A 21,179-nucleotide genomic window follows, 5' to 3' on the forward strand; every position below is an offset into this window, starting at 1 on the left:
GTTCTTGATACACTGAAACAGGTGCGCCTGGCACCTATGACCATACGCCGTTCAAAGGCACTTAAATCTTTTGTCTTGCCCATTCACCCTCTGAATGGCACACATAAAAATCATTCTTTAACCTGTCTCCTCCCCTTCATCTAAATGGATTGAAATGGATTTAACAAGTGACATCAATAAGGGATCATAGCTTTCACCTGGTCAGTCTTTCATGGATAGTCATGTTATTTTCACAGTTTATTTCATCTTTAACGTTGGAAAATGACCCGTAAGCAAGCGTTTCACTGTTAGGCTACAAAGCACACACACAGGAAAGTAAGCAGCTACTTAACCCAACTAAACTAAGAACATTGTTTTTAAACACCAGGGGTTTGGGAATTGAGGACGTATGCAAATAGACAGTATGTTTATAGGCGTTTAATACACTAAGATGGAACAGTCCTTAAATAATACAACACAAGAACAAGAGTTCTGGAGCTAGAAATAAGTACTCACATCCCAAATGGCACTCACCCAATTCTCAATATAGTGCACTACTTTTTACCAGGAGTCCTGGTCAAAAGTAGTGCACTACAAAAGGGAATTAGGGTGCCATTTGAGCTACAGATCCATGTGTGTTTGAGAGAGAAGCTTTTGCAGAGTGAAGAGGTGACTCAGCCATTCTCGTGTTCTAGGGTAAAAATCTGGGACATGTGTATCCATAGAACCTGCTGAACATCAACAACTTTAACACCACCTTTCAGACCTAATTGGCTCTGGAGACTATTAATGGTCTCAGGCCTCCACAACAAGGCCCACAAAGTCACCCATCCTGAAAACAACACAATTGATCATCTCAACATTGTATATCCATCTTAAATAAATAAATAAAAACATTGTTTAAATATAGAACCTTTTATTTCAATTTAGAGTAAATAGTGTTGAAATTCTGAAATAAGGTTTTAACACTGTACATGCCTTAATCCAGTGACAATGAAAAGCTTCCTTAAAAAGTATTTTTTTGTCATTTATTTTTCATATTTTCCCTTGTAAGAAATAGTTCAAGTATAAAAATTCCCAAGTGTAAAATAGCCCATCTGATGTATATTAAAAGCAATAGAAGCACAGCTATCCAAACCATGACAATGACTGTACATTCTAATGTATAAAGCAAGCATTTTGCTAATTTGCCAGGATTTTTTTTGTCTTTTCCAACAGTTCTAAACAGAGGCAGAATAACAGTCTGCACGCAAGTATGCCTGCATTTAAATAAAGTTTCATACAAAAGGCATTAATCTAGCCAATATTTAATGTCATGTTCTAAGATTTCAAAAAGGCAAAAAGTATAATTGTACAGTGCACATACAGAATTGTATCTTAAATAAATCAACATTTTTGGTAGAGTATGTTAATAATAATACAACTAAATCTACTCAATAACTTATATGCCTTGAGATGAATACATAACAATAGTAATTCAGTACCGCCACTAAGCGCATAGAACATAGTCAACTCTGAAAATAAATATCTTAAATAGATCTCTTTTCTTACTCTCTTAAATAGCAACACAAATGTGAGGCACACAAAGAACCCCCAGATTCATGTCAAGTGCCTGCAGTCCCGCCACCCCCTTTCTACATTCCCAGTGCCACCACTTTCCAGACCCACAGAAAGGAGCCCTGGAGTTGGGGTGTGTAGTCTGGGTAGAGGAGGAGTTGGTGAGGCTTAGAGGAATGGGTACAGGGCAAGGGCCAGGGGGGTTGGTGAGGCTGTGAGGAGTGGGTACAGGACAAGGCCTAGGGGGGGTTGGTTAGGGTTAGGATAGGAGGGCAGTGTATGTACCTGACACCAGCCCAGCCAGCCAGCTCTAGGACAGAGGACAGAGGTGGAAATGCTGACAGGGCCAAGCAGACAGGCAGGCAGGCCAGAGGGGCCAGTTCCCAAATGGGCCCAGGGATTAAAATGTGACAGCTCAACAAATAAGCACAAGTGATGTGTTGTTTCCAGAGTGATCCATCTGTGTGGCGCTGGGTGAACTGTCCCACCCCCCCCCCCCCCACCGCAGCTGCTCCCCCCCTCTCTTTCACTCTGACTAGATCCCATTGCACAGAGCCAGAGGGGAACACGACTGGGCCCTTTGTCCTTTACCACTATGTACACAACTGTGTGTGTGTGCGTAATGTATGTGTTTGAGAGTAACTGATTTGGTGCTTCTCATTGTCTGAAAACCTTTCTTTCGGAGTTGCCGTCATATTGTTTGTGATGCCCTTTGAAGAGTTGATGAGTAGATGGCATTTTTGGTTATTCCTGCAGCTTTTTTGTCTCCTGGTGAACTGTTTGCTTTGCATAGGTCAAGAGATCAAGATACAGATTCAAAAAAGGGACAATCAGCATCAGGAAGATATGTTCTTAACGCGTGACAAGACTTTCACCTTTTCTCCACAGTTATTTCAGCTCCTCCCTGACACACAGAGGTTGTCTTTACTAACACACTGGAAACTGGTCCATTTCCCTGATTATCACAACATTTACTTCAATGCACTTGAAAAGACAGAACGGCAAGAGTCCTCGAAATGTGATAATAAATATATGTTATAAGGGCTACAGAACACAAAAAACACTTTGGGACACGTCTAAGTGTCCCGTAAAGAGAACGCTCTCTCTCTTCTATGTTAATGACAGCAATGGAACATACGGTCATGTTTTACACCAAGCTTAGTCGTTGCATTTATCTTCTATAAATAAATACTCTACTACAATTATAATAGTAATAATTATATTAATAACAACAATAATAATCATAAGGATATATCCACCTTACTTTGTTCTGTGAATTGGTAACGTTTACTCATTTTTTTTGTGTGTGGGGGGGGTTTAAGTACAGCAAGTTGGAAAGCTACTGTATGGAGCTCCCACCTCACCACCACCACCGACTCCGTCACTTAACAACACGGCCCCTCTCTCTTCCTCCTCCTCCTTTCCTCTGCACAGCCAATCAGCCGTGGGCCTCCCATCCTCCTCGTGTCCAATGGCTGCAGTGGCTGCTATTGCATGCGATCAGCTTGCAGTTGCTGAGGCTGGTACTGACCGAAAGCTGCGGCTGCAGCGACGGCTGATCCAGGTGCGGCCGTAGGCAGGGGCTGCTGAACGTAGCCGTAACCGGCCGCAGTTATGTATCCGGCCGCTACAGGGGAGGCAGCGTAGGGATACTGCTCGTAGGCGGCAGCAGCGCTAGCCGCAACGGCGGCGGAATACTGTGCGTAGGCGGCTCCAGTGTAGTCGATGTATGGTGAAGAACCGGTGGAGGCAGAGGCTGCACTGGGCTGCATGGCATGGGGAATGACCATGGTGCTTGGCTGCATGAAGGCCTGAGGGTACACATAGTGAGCAGGGATCCTACAGGACAGAGACAGACAGGGAGTTAGAGGTAGAAATCACAGACCTGGCCTTATAAAGCCACTGACAGACAGCAGCAAACCCCAAGTTTAACAGCAGAACCAAACGCAACCAACCCAACCACACTGCGGCCAAGCGCCCCCCAACACATCAATACACCAGTCAATAACACCACGGAGATGCCTGCAAGTAGCTATTAGAGATATAGGGTTGCCAAAATAGAGATCTCTCTGTGGGATAAAAAAAAATGGGTTGGTGAGAGGTGTTCAAAGCTCAGAGGGGTTTTGTCCTCTGATACGGGATAGGAAGACATTTTGGCTTTTCAGTGACCCATTGATGCCGTCATGGAGAGACAATCCAGAGATGGCGAGAAGAGAGAGCTTGGTTTGTGTGGGCTTGGTCACATGTGGATTTGGCCCTGGTGCCAGTCCTAGTTGGGAGGGGATAGGGAACAGAGGAGGGGAGGGAGGCTCACAGGCAGCGCTGGGAAGAAGAGAGGGGGAGAGGCCATGAGATGAGGGGGGCATTGTGAAAATGTCACTGCCACTTTGACAGCTGGACAGTTTTCAAAAAGGACACTGCTGGCCGTTTCCCCCTCTGCGCTTAGACAAAGAGCCCCGGGCCGGGCGCTAGGCTAGCTGCACTCAGAGGGACGTTTTCATTAAATAAGCAATCAGGAACAATGAGCACATTCAGCCCTTCGTGATATATCCCGGCAGTGAGGCTCGGCTTGCTAGGCTCTCTAGCGCTATCTGCTAGCATGATGATGGTGTTTGTGAAAGTTACACTATTGTTTTGGCGGAGGAAACCTTGATGGGTAAATCACAAATGACATTCCTCAAAAATACTAAACTGGTGTTAATTGGAGTCAAGTTTATGATTCAGTAAGAGAAGACTGAGTAACCTAATCAGTGTTATGACAATAATAATATAAATATAATAATAATATATGCCATTTAGCAGACGCTTCTATCCAAAGCGACTTACAGTCATGTGTGCATACATTCTACGTATGGGTGGTCCCGGGGATTGAACCCACTACCCTGGCGTTACAAGCGCCATGCTCTACCAACTATAATCACTTTTATATTGACTTACCACCATTTGTCAGTGTTGGGTTTCAATGAGTTGTGGTCTGGTGTGGATTTGTAATGGTCTGGAATGATGCGCATGGTGTGATGTTGTCAACAGGTCATTCAAATCTCTTCAGAAACAACCTAACAATTGATCGAACCAAATAAATACTGACATCAATCAAGCCAATAAGAAACGAGATGGAGAGCGGAATCTTTTGTACAGTCAAACAGTTTGGAATCTGGATTGGAGAAACCAAAGACAAGATCTATCGTGGCAACCCTATTGTCAGCACTCCACTATCCAACCAATCACATCTCAAAACACTGGCCCCAACGAGGAAACAGGAAAAAAACAACAGCAATTCTACAAGAAAAAGATGTCAAAGACAAAACATTCAAAACAGTCCACATGGATATAACCAACACAGCACAAACACTCACTGAAAGAAACAAAAAGGAAAGAAGAAATACATTCAAAGAAAGAAAAATAAAAGATCAAGTACAGCTCTATCACTCAGGGGTCAGGGGCGCTCCTATGACATCACATTCTTGGCAGATGCCTCAGCCTGGCCTGCTGGCACACTGCTGTCTCAGCACAGTGTTACAGTCACAAGGTGGAGACACACACACTGGACAATGCACAACAAAACAAAACATAACACACACACACACACACACACTGGATGTACACGGACATAACAAACGTGTACACACACACGGGCCACTACAAAGAAAAACTCTCTCAAACACTCAAACACACACAAACAAAGGATGGTTTCACAACAAAACAACAAAATGCAGTGTCCACCAAAAAACACATGTCAAAGCTGACCATTGTTGTGCCTCACCATTACTAGCTATAATAAGATATGTGATGCATCCCCACAGGGTCAAAAGCAGTGCACTATACAGGTAATAAGGTACCATTCAGGATGGAAGCATGATGTCAAAAGTTGGATCAAACAGGTATTTTGAAATGCTGTTTTCATCTCTTTTCGGAAAAACTATTATTTCTTACAGTATGGGGGGAAAACTATTATTACTTTACAGTATGGGGGGAAAACTATTATTTCTTACAGTATGGGGGAAAACTATTATTTCTTACAGTATGGGGGGAAAACTATTATTTCTTACAGTATGGGGAAAAACTATTATTTCTTACAGTATGGGGGAAAAACTATTATTTCTTACAGTATGGGGGAAAACTATTATTTCTTACAGTATGGGGGAAACGATTTGAGTTTTAGCGAGTACTATTAGCATTTGGCGTTGCGCATTTCCATTTCCTGTTGGCTAGGTGGGACGCAGACGTCTCACTTATCCCTAAGAGGAACAAATTCTTAATTACAATGACGGCCTATCCCGGCCAAACCCTAACCCGGACGACGCTGGGCCAATTGTGCATCGCCTGTTGGACTCCCAATTACGGCCGGTTGTGATAGACCCTGGAATCGAACCAGGGTCTTCAGTGAAGCCTCTAGCACTGAGATGCAGTGCCTTAGACCGGTGCACCAGTCAGGAGCCCATGAAACATGATGTTGTTGGAAATAAAGGTTGCATCCTAAATGGCACGCTATTCCATTTCCACCAGCCCATTGGGATTTGGTCAACAGTAGTGCACTATACAGGGGATTGGGTATCATTTGGGAAGCATCCAAAGTATGAAGAAGACAGAGACGTTAAAATGTCCCATGATTGTTGGCCTGCATTAGACTGTTTGAAGCAATCACTGCCCAAGAGTTTCATCCCAATGTTATTTTTCCATAAATATATAGCAAAGTGCCAATAAGTCCTACACAACTACGGTTTCCATAAGTAGTCATGACGACATTCCTGTAATGTGGATCTGGTCTCAGACATGCTCTTTGTTGCCTGGCCTCATGTATGATTGACAGGAGAGGCTGAAGGCTGGGCCCCAGCTATTTTCTGCTTGCCTGTCATCTTACTGTGGTATGTTCCCACCCCTAGAACTCATCTGGGCTCATATCCCACCCTACCTTTATTTGCTTCCTCTATCTTGTCCTTCTCCCTCTCCCTGTCGTAATCTCATTCAACATTAGACTACTACAACCTGTTTCTCAATCTCCAACAGCATAAACCTCTTATATGTTGGTAAATGCTGTGTCACCTAACAAACAAAAACACACACACATCTGCCTGGATTCACTTCCGTAACGGTGTTGCTCATGGGAAGCACTGGCTACCCTCTTGACTCCCATCTAAGTGCCCTCGTTTCCCTAGAGATACAGGCAAGGTTAAAAATACTAGGGTTACTGTGTCTCAATGCTCTTTGTAAATATATTATCTTTCTGTCTGGAACGTTGCGGTCGGTAAAGTTCAAGGCTAAATAAAGGTCTGTTGCAATCACATGTCAGATGGGTGACATCTTCGACCAGAGGGGGAAGAGTGGATGGGTGGCGGGGCGTTTAGCAGTAGACACCTGTTGCTCTCCAACACATTAGAACCATTCTGTTGCATCAGGAGCTGAGGAACAGCCAGTCATGCTACAGATAAATGTGAGAAGCGTAGAGGGGCGACATGATGCTATAATAATAACAATGGATCTGGTTGCTACAGCCTCAAACAGGAGCCTGATCCCAGACCTGTACGTACTGCCATTTACCTAGTACCCAAACGTAACAAAATGTGGAAAAGGGTCTGAATACTCTCCATGTAACGATAGAGTTGAGACACAGATGAAGAACAAGTCCCTGGTCAACTACTGACCTCTCGCTCTGTTGCCCTCCTATAGGAGGACGGGCTCATTGTAATAGCTGGAATTGAATCAATGGACCAGAGTGAAACTAGATTTCTATATGTTTGATACCGTTCCATTCATACTATCCCAGCCATTACAATGAGCCCGTCGTCCTATAGCTCCTCCCACCAACCGCCTCTGATTTATACCCATCTATCAAGCCTCCTACATGTGCTGGGATCATATCATTGGTGAGACTTATACCTAGTGGTGTGATAGCCATGGAGCTAGTTGCTACCCTCCCACAGCTGTGCCCATCGATGTCATCGTCCCAATGGCACCCTTTTCCCTATATAGATTGCCTTTTCATCAGGGCCCTAGTAGTGATCTATACAGGGAATAGTGTACCATTTGGGACAAATCCTTTGTCTGCAGCCTTGGGCCTTCTACATGTGTTGGAAAGCACAGGTGGCACATAGGTGGCACTCTCTGGATGTGTCTGTGGCCCTTTAAATCTCCCTGGGGCCTCCAGCCTCCATGTGTTGGGGCCTCCAGCCTCCATGTGTCTGGGCCTGCTGTTTTTAAAGAGTGTCCCATCCCATCATGACGGAGCGAGCCACAGTCCCCCTGCCCAGCCCCCCGTCCCGCTACCAGTGCAGGCTTCATGCGACTGCAGCGTCAGCACTCCAGCCTTTGTGAGGCACAATGGAGAAGCTTGTTTTCCTTAACGCTGCAGGCCCATGTGATGAAAGCTTGTTCAGAGGCTGTGGCATCCAGACATTTGTTTGTGTCACAGTAGAGACTCTGGTGCACTGCTCTACCACTGGACTGGACTACACACGAAAGGACACACACAAGCGAACATGTGTGCGCACACATACAATAGTTTTGTCAGACAAATACAAACAAACACACACTAAGAAACACACATTAGTAGGTGTGCTGCTTCAACTAAACTACTAGCCTTGGATGACTTTCCCTCATCTGTCACCAGTGTCCTGTAAGGGATAAGGTTAGTGACTACTGTCAATTTACAGTCTAGTCATGGACCTCTCACTGTTCTCTTCTTTGTCATCTCTGAATGAGAAACAGCAGCTCTCCTGAGAGTCGGCCCTGAAGTATACCATAAACGGATAGATAGACGAGAGAGGGAGAGAAAATAAGAGAGAATGAGAGTTAGAAGAGACAAAGACCATGTAGCACATGCCCTTGGTGGATTGAGAAAGAGAGAGAGAATATGCAAATCCTGGGAAATACTCCATTCTGGGTGAGTTTGAGAGGTTAGGTGTTAATGCAAGAGAATTAATAACACCAAGGTCCTAGAAATGTCTTGCTGTGAGCTGTTGATGGTTTTGGTAAGTTTGGTTTGGAGTAGGGGTGACAGGGGAATAATGAAAAAGCACACAGAAAACCATCCCTCACTCCAACACATAGAACATAATGTTACCAAAGAAAAACTAAACCACAAGCTACAACACAAAAGCATCAAATCAAATAAAGAAATTTAAAAAAAGACTTTGCTCCCCCTGGCAAAGTCAACACTCTTCCACAAAATTGGGAAAGAACATTCCAAATATCATCAAACCAGCTTTTTTGGTCATTAAATAGACAGCACACGGTTTAGCTATGAACACCACTTCATAACAGTAAAATAAAGTAAAAAAGCACACAAAGCTCTAATTGCTATTCAAAATCAGTTAAAACTCAAAACCAAAATTAAAAACCAACATACATGCATCTATAATCACCATTTGAGCTTGTTTGTGTGCATTTGAAATTACAGGTAATTCCCTGGTCTGATCTGTGACATGCCCACAGAACTAATCCTGAAACCGCAAGTTATCTTAACCTGTATCGAGCCTGTCGGACCAGAGAGAGATAGATAACATTGAGTCATTGAGGCTCTAACTTTCCATTAGTTGTACTCAACAGACACACACACACACACACATGCATGCATGCACACACACGCTCATACTATGAACACACTTTCTCTTTCACTCACACAAACCTTACATTGATATGGTGGTCAACTTTGTAGTCAGTGATAAAAAGAAAGAGGACTTGTGAAACTGTTTTTTTTTTCACAACATAATTATCATGCACTGTAATCATGTAAGTATGGAGAAAAACAGGACTAAGCTCAAAACAATTCCATAAACAGATTATATAAACATACATGTCATTGTATGAACATGTCTAACAATGCCAGACTTTCACCAAATGAAGGACATCACTGCTAATATATTATAAATATCAGATTCAGTGAGGTAACTCGAGTGAGGTTTCATATAGGTTTTCACTGATGAGGTCATTTGTTAATGTATACTCATCAACACCCAACCATCCCCTCAACACACAAAAAGAAGCATCAGTACTTACCCATAAGGCCTTTGGATGAAGGCAGGATGGATTTGTGGAACACCAAAAGTGAAACCTGGATGGAGATTAGGTATGGTCAAATTAATTAATGATCTTATTCATGTCATAGTGAGTGCCAAATGGCACCCTATTGCCTTTTTAGTGCACTACTTTTGACCAGGACTCATAGTAGTGGATAGGGTGCCATTTGGGATGCAATCATTCAGTTCATTCTAGACACATCGGGACATCCTGAATCATGTATTGGACACATCGGGACATCCTGAATCATGTATTGAACACATTAATTTGACATATTTATGTGACATAATGATTAATAAGCCTTGGAATCATCATGAAAGTATTCTGCACCAGGCATGATTTACGAGGAAAAAATGTGTACGATATGGAAATAAAAATAAGATGAGACCTGGGGCATGTTCTATAGAACAAACAGCCTCAATGTTTTCAGAACATTACCATACAGAACCGGTACTGTTGCTTCCTACTGAGTTAAGTATACTTCCCCTATAGGTATCTCTCTATGTGACTGTGAGAGTGTGTTTACCTGGCTGCATCACCCGTGGCTTGGCCCCCAGGTACGCCAGGTTGACGTTGGCTTTCCTGCCATCGATGATGGGGTTCGGATCTTTACAGGCCCTGTCTGCAGCCGAGCGGTCCGCCATCGTCACCTGCAGGGACACACAGAGAGGGTTGAGAGAGCACAGGTAAGAAGTGGTGAAGGAGAAGTGCGAGGGGTTGGTAAAAATGTACGATAAAGACTCATTAATGTTAATATTCATTAGCTAAAGGGAGGCAAATATTTAGAGAAAATATGGATATCACACACAACCCGACTGTCAGTCAATATTTTGAAAATAAAGATAACCACCACTACTTATAGTAAGTTGAAATCTTTGGTCTTGGGTAGGCTCTAAGCTCCTGATGAGTTATTTCCTTGTTTTCCAGAGTAGAAGCTAGATATAACGCCATCTCTGACCATAGATACTCATCCATTCAAAATAATTGGACAAGTTTACCTGTGACTATAAGTACGTTGAGAGTAATGACTATGTAAGAGTTTTTGGTGCTGTAATATGGTATTTTTCAAACAACCCGAGGAAAACCTCTCAACTCATCAAATACTACAGGCGAATATTTCACATAAATGTGCTTAAAACTAAATGGCTGTAAGGAGGGAGGTACCATGACAGTAAACCCGTTTTATAGTAGCCCATCTGTCTCTTATTAATGCTCATAGACATTGACATGAGGTTCTGCTCATCCTCTTCCCAAAACTCATCTTCTGAACATGTTAGCGCGGAACAGTGCGCGTGTGCGCCTATCGGTTGTTTTCAATGATAGAACGCTTCAAGCTGAAAACACAAGCCTACTTATGAAAAACTTCAAATATTATGAAATAGGCCTACAGTAGCCTAACCAACACCCACTTTAACGATCACATGTGATTTACTGCCATTTGAAATAATGCAGGCCTTAGACAGACACTTGCACTTTGTGTAGGAAAGTTATGAAGAATAAATACTATATTGATACTTACGAATCCATACCCCCTGGACTTGCCGGTCTGTCGGTCGGTAATCACGACTGCTTCTTCAATTTCTCCAAACACTTCAAAATATTTCCTGAGACTGGAATCCGTGGTGTGGTATGGAAGACCCCCTACAAAAACCTTCGTGTAGGTCGTGTCCTTCTGCGTGGTGTGCATCTTCACCAATATTTCAGTGCAAAATAGTATAAACAGAAACAATCAAAAATATAGTGCAATGTTTCCTTATCAGCTAGTTACGTTATTTATTAGTATTGCTATAAAAACGAACAATAAGACATTTACCACTGGAGAGGCTTCAGGGAAATATCACAAACTCGACAAAAATCAAGATTCGAGGTAGATTATGTTTCGACACTTAAAAGAGATATTGAGCGGATTGTCCAAGCAATCGTCAGGTGTTTGCAACTCTTCTTCGTAACTGTCGTGACAAACTAAATATGTTTCGGACCCATTCCTAAAAGTGCTTCCCATAACTCCACCCAGTTCCAAGTCTGAGGGCGGTACTGTGCGTGCATTGCTGCCCGCCCACATGCTCCCCTACACGCTCCAGCAAACAGCTGGGAAGCCGGCACAATTAAATATCCATGCCTGCTTAGTGGTGATGAAGAATAGATCATATTACCTACCACATGTTAAACCACCAGGAAAGTTATGGTCATTCGGTTTTTCATACCCCTAAAATGATATTTTCTTACAACAGTTGTATAGACTAGTGCTCACGGCAAGGTTTCGGCTACTTAATAACCCACAGTGTCACACACAAGACCCCATTATACTCCATGAATATATAACTTAACAAATGAAGGTCTTGGTTCTCTTCCTGTCCCAAGGGATACCTGGCAGCAGGTGGTCGGGTCAGAGAAGGCCCATTACGCATAGAGAGGAGACAGAGAGTGGTCAGCCCAGGGACGCATGTGTTTTAGTGGCAGCAGCAGTTCAGCATGACCAATGCAGACAGGTGTAATCTCTGGGCCTCAAATTTCCTTGTAGAATAATGCAGTAGAGTGTTTTAGTTTTCTGGGCCCTTAATGTCTCATAGGAGGCCACTGATGACTGGACTGTTTTAAAACGTGTTTAGGAGTGACTTCAGCCGGGTGATGATGGAATTTATGAGGTGGATTTGAAGGGAAGAGCGGTACGTGCGTAAATACGCGGCCAGGGCAATTGGGCACGCGCCCCGTGCAGGATCTGTCTATGAAATATCATATCTTCAGATTATTTTTCAAATAGGCTACTTATGCTTGTGATTATATACATCATACAAATAATAGTTTAAATTGTATATTTTAGTACAGCAGTGCCTTGAGGTCAGATGAATGTCGACTTGTGGGTCTTGTAGTGCCTGTGATAACTAAAATAGGCCTAATAACAACTATAATACTTTGTAAACTTTGTAAAATTGTTGACTTTTGTCTTTCATGATTGAATGTGGAAAAGTATGATTCTCCCTCCTGTTTTCCACGAAAACTGTTCTGTAACGTTATACTGAGAAATCTGATACAGAACTATTGTCTAAATCCTTCATATGGTTCCACCTCTGTGGACTAAGACAGCCATGGAGACACGCAGCCTACATAGGCCCTAATACTGGAATGTGCCTGTTTGCTTGTAGCCTACAGTAATATTATGAGTTGCAAATTTGATGTGGCTGGCTAGCTGTCATAATTGTCATCTCCTCCATCACCGGAATGCAATAGCGTGAATTGCCACCGGACTCTTCTGTACCAAAAAAATGCCATAGCCCTCTGCTTGGTCACTATTCCCTGCCGCAACCTGATAGAGCGACATTTCTGTATGCCGGTGGATCAGATACTATTTTATTCATGCGTGCTCACGCGCCCTTTAAATTACAGCCCTGAGCAGAGCCGCCGCACAGTGGTCCGTTTCAGGTTTCAGCGGCCACACAATGAAGATACCATCTAGTTGCGTCCCCTTGTTGTCTCCGTTCGCGTGCAACATGCCGACTAATCAGAATCCCCTTACATGTTGGCTAACAAAACGTAGCTACAGGGTCTCTGGTAAATCCTCATCATTGGTTATCCTTAAATCCCTTATGTGCATATCTTTGATGTGTATAGGCCTATAGCATACATTTATAGGGTATAACATTGGGAGTGTGCCAAATGAGCCCTGTTAAATTAAATGCATAGCCTATATACTGTAGTATAGAGATATCCTTTAACGCAATGAATGCTATGTGAGTATGTAACTAACTAAATTAAAAATTGTGGAATTCCATTACAAATTCCATTCAGCATTCCACTTCAAATGCACCATCCTTGACTATCAGGATGGGCTTCCAACTTGATTAAACAAGGGAGCATTAGGAGGATGGTCTTGTTTAGACAATGTGAAAGTAATAGGTAACCTGACATGTGATCAGACCTTGTAATTTTGGGAACTGAGACTAGATTTTTCACCAGTTGAAAAACACAGCAAACCTGTCAACCATATAACACCCAAAAGGTAATGATGGGTCATTTGGGAACAGTCAAACTAAGGTCGCAAGGGCTTAGTTTGCAGAAGATCTAGGTGCTGCTGTAGGCCTTCCTTGGTTGGGGACAGAAGCACCATATCATCAGCAAACAATAGACATTTGACTTCCGATTTTAGTAGGATGAGGCCGGGTGCTGCAGACAGTTCTAGTGCCCTCGCCAATTCATTTATATATATGTTGAAGAGGGTGGGGCTTAAACTGCATCCCTGCCTCACACCCTCAGCCCTGTGGAAAGAAATGTGTTTTTTTGCCCATTTTAACCACACACTTGTTTGTGTACATAGATTTTATAATGTTGTATGTTTTTCCCCCCAACACCACTTTCCATCAATTTGTAGAGCATACCCATATGCGAAATTGAGTCAAAAGCTTTTTTGAAACCAACAAAGCATGAGAAACTTTGCCTTTGTTTAGGTTTATTTGTTTGTCAGTTAGTGTTCTGTATATTTTATAATACCATCAACCCCACAGGCCTTTTTGTGTTGGAGGGTTTGTATTTTGTCCTGTAGTTCATTCAATGTAATTGAAGAATCCAGTGGGTTCTGGTAGTCTTTAATAGTTGATTCTAAGATTAGTATTTGATCATGTATATCTGTTATAAAGCCAAAAAGATTGGATATGTGGTTTATCCATACATGTTTGTGTTGTTTGTTTAGAGTTTTCCAATTTTCCCAGAAGTTGTTTGATTCTATGGATTCTTAAATTACATTGAGATGATTTCTGATGTGCAGTTCCTTCTTTTTCTATGTTGTATATCTGTATTGTTTTAGTGATTCACCATAGTGAAAGCGTAGGCTCAGGGTTTCTGGGTCTCTGTTTTTGATTGGACAGGTTTCTCAATTTCTTTCTTTGGTTTATGCATTCTTCATCAAACCATTTGTCATTGTTGTTAATTTTCTTAGGTTATGTGCTTGAAATGTTTTAATTTGATAGGGAAGCTGAGAGGTCAAATATACTGTTTAGGCTTTCTACTGCCAAGTTTACACCTTCACTATTACAGTGAAACCTGTTGTCCAGGAAATTGTCTAGAAGGGATTGAATTTGTTGCCTAATTGTTTTTTTTGGTAGATTTCCACACTATTTTCCTTCCTTCCTTCCAAAAAAAATGTTTACCCCTTTTTCTACCCAATTGGTAGTTACAGTCTTGTCTCATCACTACAACTCCAGTACGGACTCGGGAGAGGCGAAGGTTGAGAGCCGTGCATCCTTCGAAACACAACCCAACAAAGCCGCACTGCTTCTTTGACACAATGTCCACTTAACCCTCAAGCCAGCCACACCAATGTGTCAGAGGAGACACCGTACACCATGTCAGCGTGCGCTGCCCCATGAGTCTCCCGGTCACGGTCGGCTGCAACAGAGCCTGGACTCGAACCCAAAATCTCTAGTGGCACAGCTAGTACTGTGATGCAGTGTCTTAGACCACTGCGCCACTCGGGAGGCCATCTATAGCATTTCTTAATATTATTCCGTTCCTTTGGCTTTAATGATTGAGCTGTTCAAGTAGTGTGATTTTGCTGTGATCTATTAGGGGTGTCAGAGGACAGACTGTGAATGCTCTAAGAGACTCTGGGTTGAGGTCAGTGATAAAGTAGTCTACAGTACTACTGCCAAGAGTGAGCTATATGTGTACCTACCATAGGAGTCCCCTCAAAGCCTAACATTGACTATGTACATATCCAGCATCCGACAGAGCTGCAGGAGTCGTGATCCATTTTTGTTGGTTATGTTGTCGTATCTACGGGGGAATATGGGGGAGGGAATGCTATCACCTCCAGGTAGGTGTTTGCCCCGCTGTGTGCTGAGGGTGTCGGGTTCTTGACTCTCTCTCTCATTTCAATTGCTTATTTTAAATTAGGGACAGATACAATGAATGTCCGACCATCCTATGCATTACACCACCACACAGAAGCTTACAATAATTCCCAGTGCTTGTCCCCAAATTAACATTAAAGTAATAAAACCTACTTTTTAGACACTATAGTGAAAACACCAAGATATTCTTACATATGATAATGACACCAAAGACTTTCTCTAAGTGAACTATAATGTAAAGTGCTGAAGAAGTCATTTAATTCCATGGAAACACCGCCACCTTGTGTCTAAAACAGCTTTCAACTCAACGTTCACCATTGGGGGGGCCTTTGACCTTTTTTAAATGAATGGAAAATAAATATCTTCATGATTTCAATTTCAAATAAAAATATTGCCCACCTTTTTATACAGTATGATTTTGCATCGTAAAGTAAACCCTCAGAGATCTCTTCTCTTTATACCACATACTTCAAACAAGTCTTAGAAACAGACTGTATGCACATACACTTGGCTCTTTTGTATACAAAAACACAAATAGACATCACTGATCTCTCTCTCCCTCACCTCACCTGCCCACTCTTCCTCTAATTCCCCCTGCACCATCTCTCTATGCTCTCCCTCCTTCTCAGACACACTGGGCTCCAATAGACAGATAAGGTGCTCCCAGCCAGGTGCTAGAATTGCTCCTCAGCTTGCTCAGTCTGTTGAAATGTGGAGTCATTCTCCATCTCAAGAGAGGCTGAGAGAAGCTGCCCACTGAGCCCACTTATGACTCCCTCTCCCCCGCCCTCCCTGACCCCTCCACTTCCTCCATCCCCTCCTCCTCCTTGAGTCCGAGTTGGGTCTGGATCCAGTGGCTCCTGCTGGATCAGTCTTGGGCTGGGTGGGGTCTCAGGGGCATCAGGGGCGTGGAGGACCTCCACAGGGCTGACCATGTCCCCCTCTCCGGATGTTGATGCAGCTTCTGGGTCATGGACACCAGCTGATTTAGGCCTCAGGTTCACGTTCAGCTCCTACTTGTTGAGATGAGAGAGAAAACAAATAAATATTCAAGATACACACAGGTCATATTCAAGATACACAAGTCATATTCAAGGCAGATATAGTTAAAGTTGGTCCCCATTTAACCTCCTAAACTCAGTTTCCCCTTATTCCCCTCACATTCATTTTTTTCATGATTTCATAATCCTCACCTTCCGTTCCTCCGCCTGTCTCATCCTCTCCTCCATGTCCACTTGGCTGGTGACAGACTGGTCCCTCTTGACCTTCAGAGACTCCAGGTGAGGGGTAGGCCTACGTTTGGGTGTCTCTCTGTCATCAATCTGACCATACACACACAGCAATTAAACCATGAGTTACACACTCCAACAACACATATTAGGTAAACACTCATATACTGTAGTTAATGTGTAAATAGCTCATAAAATATAATCTCTTCAATCCAGAGTGACTGTCATTGGTATATTGACATAGTCAATCAGTTCTGCACTCACTTCCATAAGATGACAGCAGTTTTATAAATAACCAGGAAATTAATCAAGAGACTATCCAATCAGGCCGCAGTCTTATGATGACAAGAGATTATGGAACTCCTCCTCTCACCTGATTCTGACGCCGCCATAGAGGGTGAGACAACATGAAGCTACACTTTGCTCTGCCCCACCATTAGACCTGACCGGTACCCACCATGATGTTGTATGCCTCGCCGCTGGCCCTCTCCCTGGGCTGGGCGATGATGCCTTGGCTCAGAAGCTGTTCCAGGATCTCACTGGACCTGGGTCTCTCACCACTCTCCTGGGCCAGTCCAGGAATTTGGGCTGAGTGGGAGACACACACAAATAGGTCTCTGACGAGCACAAGATACACACGCTCTCTCACACAGACACCACCACACCTACCTCTTACCTGCCAGTGGTGATAGTTTCCTGGGTACAGCCCCCAGTAAGGTGGGAACCTCACCAGTGTCCAGGACCACTCCACTGTCTGTGGTTAACTTTGACACTGCAGAGTCGCCCCTACAGCCTTGTTTACTCACTGTGTCATCCTGTTGGGAGAATTACAAAGTCAAACTCCAATGCATAGCGTCTTAGGTGTTTTGACAGGTGCAATAATACAACGTGTATCATATTTATTTCTAGATCAAGTCACCAAATAGTTTGACTAAAAATAAAGCCTGCCACTAGGCTATCAGTAGCCCCCCCCGCAAATCAAATAAGGGAATCAATTGAAGGGAAAAGTGCTCTGACGCGCATCACGACGGATGTGTGCCATTCCATTCCAAAAGTCTTCCACTTTGCCTTCTGTATTACAATGTTCATAACATTGTGATTAGTTTTTAAATAGGAATCAAAATTAGGAACTGCAGGCAGCGTACCTCTCCTCCGTCCAACTCGCTTGATCTCACGGGCTCGACCACCGTGAACCTGGAGCTGCCGCATCCCATATTTACTTTCAAGAGAAGTGGTCGGCTAGAAGTTCTTTTTTGATATACCATTAATAGAGTATTTCGCGGGATATTAACGCAAAAGGAACCTCCCAATCAGTCGCATTCCTTCACACTTCCCAAGATAGCGCGACCCATGTCGCCATGGACTCTCTTCGTTACCATGGGCCGTTGCTACAATAAATCTGACCTGGTTAAAGAGGTGACACCCCCTGGACAGTCAGTAGGTGGCCGGGTACACTCAATCAATTGTCCACCAAATAAGTCAAATTCCAAATGGTTTTAGGCTTGTAGTGGCCCCTGTGCAAGCAGGTTTTGGCTCCAACCCAATCTCTTGACTTGAAATTGAAAGTGTAAACACAAGAAAAAATACTTTCACAAAAAAAGTGTAATATATGCTCTGTTATTGGTGTAACACACAGCATATATATAATATAGGTTGCATCAGCGACTTCAGCCATGCCCAGAGAGACAGGTGGCAACATTCTAATTCCCAAAGGAGCTGAGAGGAAGTGTTGGCGGTGAATATGCTGGGCTCTTAGCCTCCAGGCTGTCCCCCAGGGTGAACAGGTTCATATGCACGGTCTCCAGGGTCTTCCTGTATATCAGGTTACAGATAGACAATACCCAGTTTTCAAGCATTTAAATATGTTATGTTGTTGATATAGTCAAGATAACTTTTTTCCAAGACAAAAAAGGATCATGTCTTTCATACCCATAACCACAAGGAGGCAATATTGAGGTGTGTGTGGTGTTACTGTCATAGAACAGTTAGGTGTCATATGTTCACACTGTTAGATCCAGAGAAGGTATGTTTTAGCAGATTCATTTGTCATCTTCACTACTGTGAGGGATAACTCACTGAGAGAGGAGGAGTTTCTTCTGCAGGCCAAAGGTGTTCTTCCTCAGGTTCTTGGTCTCCTGCAGAAGAGCAATGTGGGGCTGGAGGGGTAGCACTGGGTTAGGGCAGCCACACATACATACTGACAACAAACCATTAACATTGTATTGTTAACATGAAACTGTTATAGGATGAGAGAAGGCAGGTGACAGACAGACGCATAGATAGATAGACAGACAGACAGACAGACAGACAGACCTGGTCCATGCAGAGCTCGTAGTTGGCCCTCTGGGCCAGGACGTCCAGCCGGGTGTGGGCCAGCTGCTGCTCAGAGCCAGAGCTCATGATCTGTCTCTCCACCTTCTGCATATCCTTGACCAGGACCACCACTGACTCCTTCACCTGGGGACAGGTTAAAAGGTCAGTTACAGGTCAGTCAATTTATCTCATTAGTTTCACTGGCAGTGCTCCCCCTGCTCCTCCTTGCACAAAGGCGGAGGTAGCGGTCCTGCTGCTGGGCTGTTGCCCTCCTACAGCCTCCTCCACGTCTCCTGATGTACTGGCCTGTCTCCTGGTAGCGCCTCCATGCTCTGGACACTACGCTGACAGACACAGCAAACCTTCTTGCCACAGCTCGCATTGATGTGCCATCCTGGATTAGTTACACTACCTGAGCCACTTGTCTCGGTTGTAGACTCCGTCTCATGCTACCACTAGAGTGAAAGCACCACCAGCATTCAAAAGTGACCAAAACATCAGCCAGGAAGCATAGGAACTGAGAAGTGGTCTGTGGTCACCACCTGCAGAACCACTCCTTTATTTGGGGTGTCTTGCTAATTGCCTATAATTTCCACCTGTTGTCTATTCCATTTGCACAACAGCATGTGAAATTTATTGTCAATCGGTGTTGCTTCCTAAGTGGACAGTTTGATTTCACAGAAGTGTGATTGACTTGGAGTTACATTGTGTTGTTTAAGTGTTCCCTTTATTTTTTTTGAGCAATGTATTTGGTAGCACTTATTTATTTTTCCCTTTAACCCCATTCGATGTGTAGAACAGATGTGGGAGGGGCTAGGTATACATAAGGGTGCAGATTTAAAAAATTCACAAAAGCTCTGATGAAGACTGTGAGGCTGATACGTAAGCTTATTAAATATCAGTGATACTACCAAGAGCAGTGTGCGGTTTCCTTTTTCCTTCATCTTGTTCAATTGTTGCCATGCACCTGCAAATTAGATTGCTCAGATGTGCGAGTGCCTTTTTAATTTTTTAACATGTGTTAATACCTACCAAAAACAGAGATTTACCCATGATCAAAACTTCACACCAAGGTAAGCCTACACAAAACACAGCCTTGATTTTAAGTGTTTATAAAAATCCCCTCTGGGAAACCAGTGGTGTAAAGTACTTAAGTAAAAATACTTTCAAGTATTACTAAAGTCATGGGGGGGGGGGTGTGTATCTGTACTTTACTATTTATATTTGACAACTTTTACTTTACTATATTTCTAAAGAAAATAAATTAACTTTTTACTCCATACATTTTCCCTGACACCTAAAATTACTTGTTACATTTTGAATGCTTAACAGGACAGGAAAAGGATCCAATCCGCACAATTATCAAGAGAAAAACCCTGGTCATTCCTACACCCTCTGATCTGGCAGACTCACTAAACACACTTGCTTCGTTTGTAAATAATGTCATTGTTGGAGTGTGCCCCTGGCATTCCATTAATACAAAAAAACAAGAAAATGGCACCATCTGGTTGCTTAATATAAGGAATATTAAAATATTTGTACTTAAACTTTGATACTTTAGTATATTTAAAACCAAATAATTTTAGACTTTTCCTCAAGTAGTATTTTACTGGGTGACTTTCACTTGAGTGTCACGACTTCCACCGATGTCGGTTTTTCTCCTTATTCAGGCGGCGCTCGGCGGTCGACGTCGCCGGTCTTCTCGCCATCACCGACCCACTTTTAATTTTCCATTGGTTTTGTCTTTGTTTCCCACACACCTGGTTTTCATTTCCCAATGACTGGTCATGTATTTAACCCTCTGTTTCCCCCATGTGTTTGTGTATGATTGTTTATTGTTCATGTCGGTACGTTTCCGGCTGGTTTTTGTCCGGGTGTTGTTTTCACCCGTGTTTTGTGGCAACCGTTATTGTTCGCACATTTGGTACTGTTACTTGTGCTATTTTATTGTGCATTCACTCATCTCTGCTCTCCTGCGCCTAACTTAATGCACCAGCTACACCCACCGCCTGACTTAATGCACCAGCTACACCCACCGCCTGACTTAATGCACCAGCTACACCCACCGCCTGACTTAATGCACCAGCTACACCCACCGCCTGACTTAATGCACCAGCTACACCCACCGCCTGACTTAATGCACCAGCTACACCCACCGCCTGACATTTGAGTCATTATCTATTAAGGTATCTTTACAATTACTCAATGATTTCCTTATTTAACCGCTAGGTTTTATGGGTAT

The 21,179-nt window shown here is 43.2% G+C and overlaps 2 protein-coding genes across 3 annotated transcripts in view; both read right to left on the reverse strand.

Annotated features, from left to right (window-relative positions):
- Positions 1-878: 878 nt before the first annotated feature.
- On the reverse strand, positions 879-11,565 carry LOC124043234 (RNA-binding protein 24-like). 2 transcript variants are annotated; one of them, XM_046361581.1, is made up of 5 exons: positions 11,366-11,565; positions 11,072-11,239; positions 10,079-10,202; positions 9,532-9,586; positions 879-3,375 (listed from the first exon to the last, which is right to left on the reverse strand). In XM_046361581.1, exons 2-5 carry the CDS (start codon positions 11,237-11,239, stop codon positions 3,024-3,026), a joined length of 699 nt encoding a protein of 232 aa, XP_046217537.1. In that variant the 5' UTR covers positions 11,366-11,565; the 3' UTR covers positions 879-3,023. The 2 variants fall into 2 exon arrangements, with proteins under 2 accessions (XP_046217537.1, XP_046217536.1); XM_046361580.1 differs by having other exon boundaries at positions 11,072-11,563.
- Positions 11,566-15,364: 3,799 nt separating this feature from the next.
- The window catches only part of LOC124043091 (stathmin domain-containing protein 1-like), an 8,776-nt gene continuing 2,961 nt past the window's right edge, over positions 15,365-21,179 (reverse strand). The window contains exons 2-7 of the mRNA XM_046361260.1: positions 18,938-19,003; positions 18,701-18,780; positions 17,301-17,439; positions 17,082-17,212; positions 16,589-16,717; positions 15,365-16,408 (exon numbers count right to left, since the gene is read on the reverse strand). Coding sequence (XP_046217216.1) covers positions 16,070-16,408; positions 16,589-16,717; positions 17,082-17,212; positions 17,301-17,439; positions 18,701-18,780; positions 18,938-19,003 — 884 coding nt within the window. The 3' untranslated portion in view covers positions 15,365-16,069. The remainder of the gene's footprint in view (positions 16,409-16,588; positions 16,718-17,081; positions 17,213-17,300; positions 17,440-18,700; positions 18,781-18,937; positions 19,004-21,179) is intronic.

This window comes from Oncorhynchus gorbuscha, linkage group LG09 (genome assembly GCF_021184085.1).
Source record: "Oncorhynchus gorbuscha isolate QuinsamMale2020 ecotype Even-year linkage group LG09, OgorEven_v1.0, whole genome shotgun sequence".
NCBI lineage: Eukaryota > Metazoa > Chordata > Actinopteri > Salmoniformes > Salmonidae > Oncorhynchus > Oncorhynchus gorbuscha.

Bases quoted from the DNA above. Each gene is read 5' to 3' on its own strand.
- LOC124043234 (XM_046361581.1), bottom strand. From the start codon at position 11,239: ATGCACACCACGCAGAAGGACACGACCTACACGAAGGTTTTTGTAGGG. The intron at 10,203-11,071 runs GTAAGTATCAAT...GTGTCCCTGCAG, and splicing joins AGTCCAGGGGGTATGGATTC to GTGACGATGGCGGACCGCTC. The intron at 3,376-9,531 runs GTAAGTACTGAT...TCTGTCCTGTAG, and splicing joins TTCATCCAAAGGCCTTATGG to GATCCCTGCTCACTATGTGT.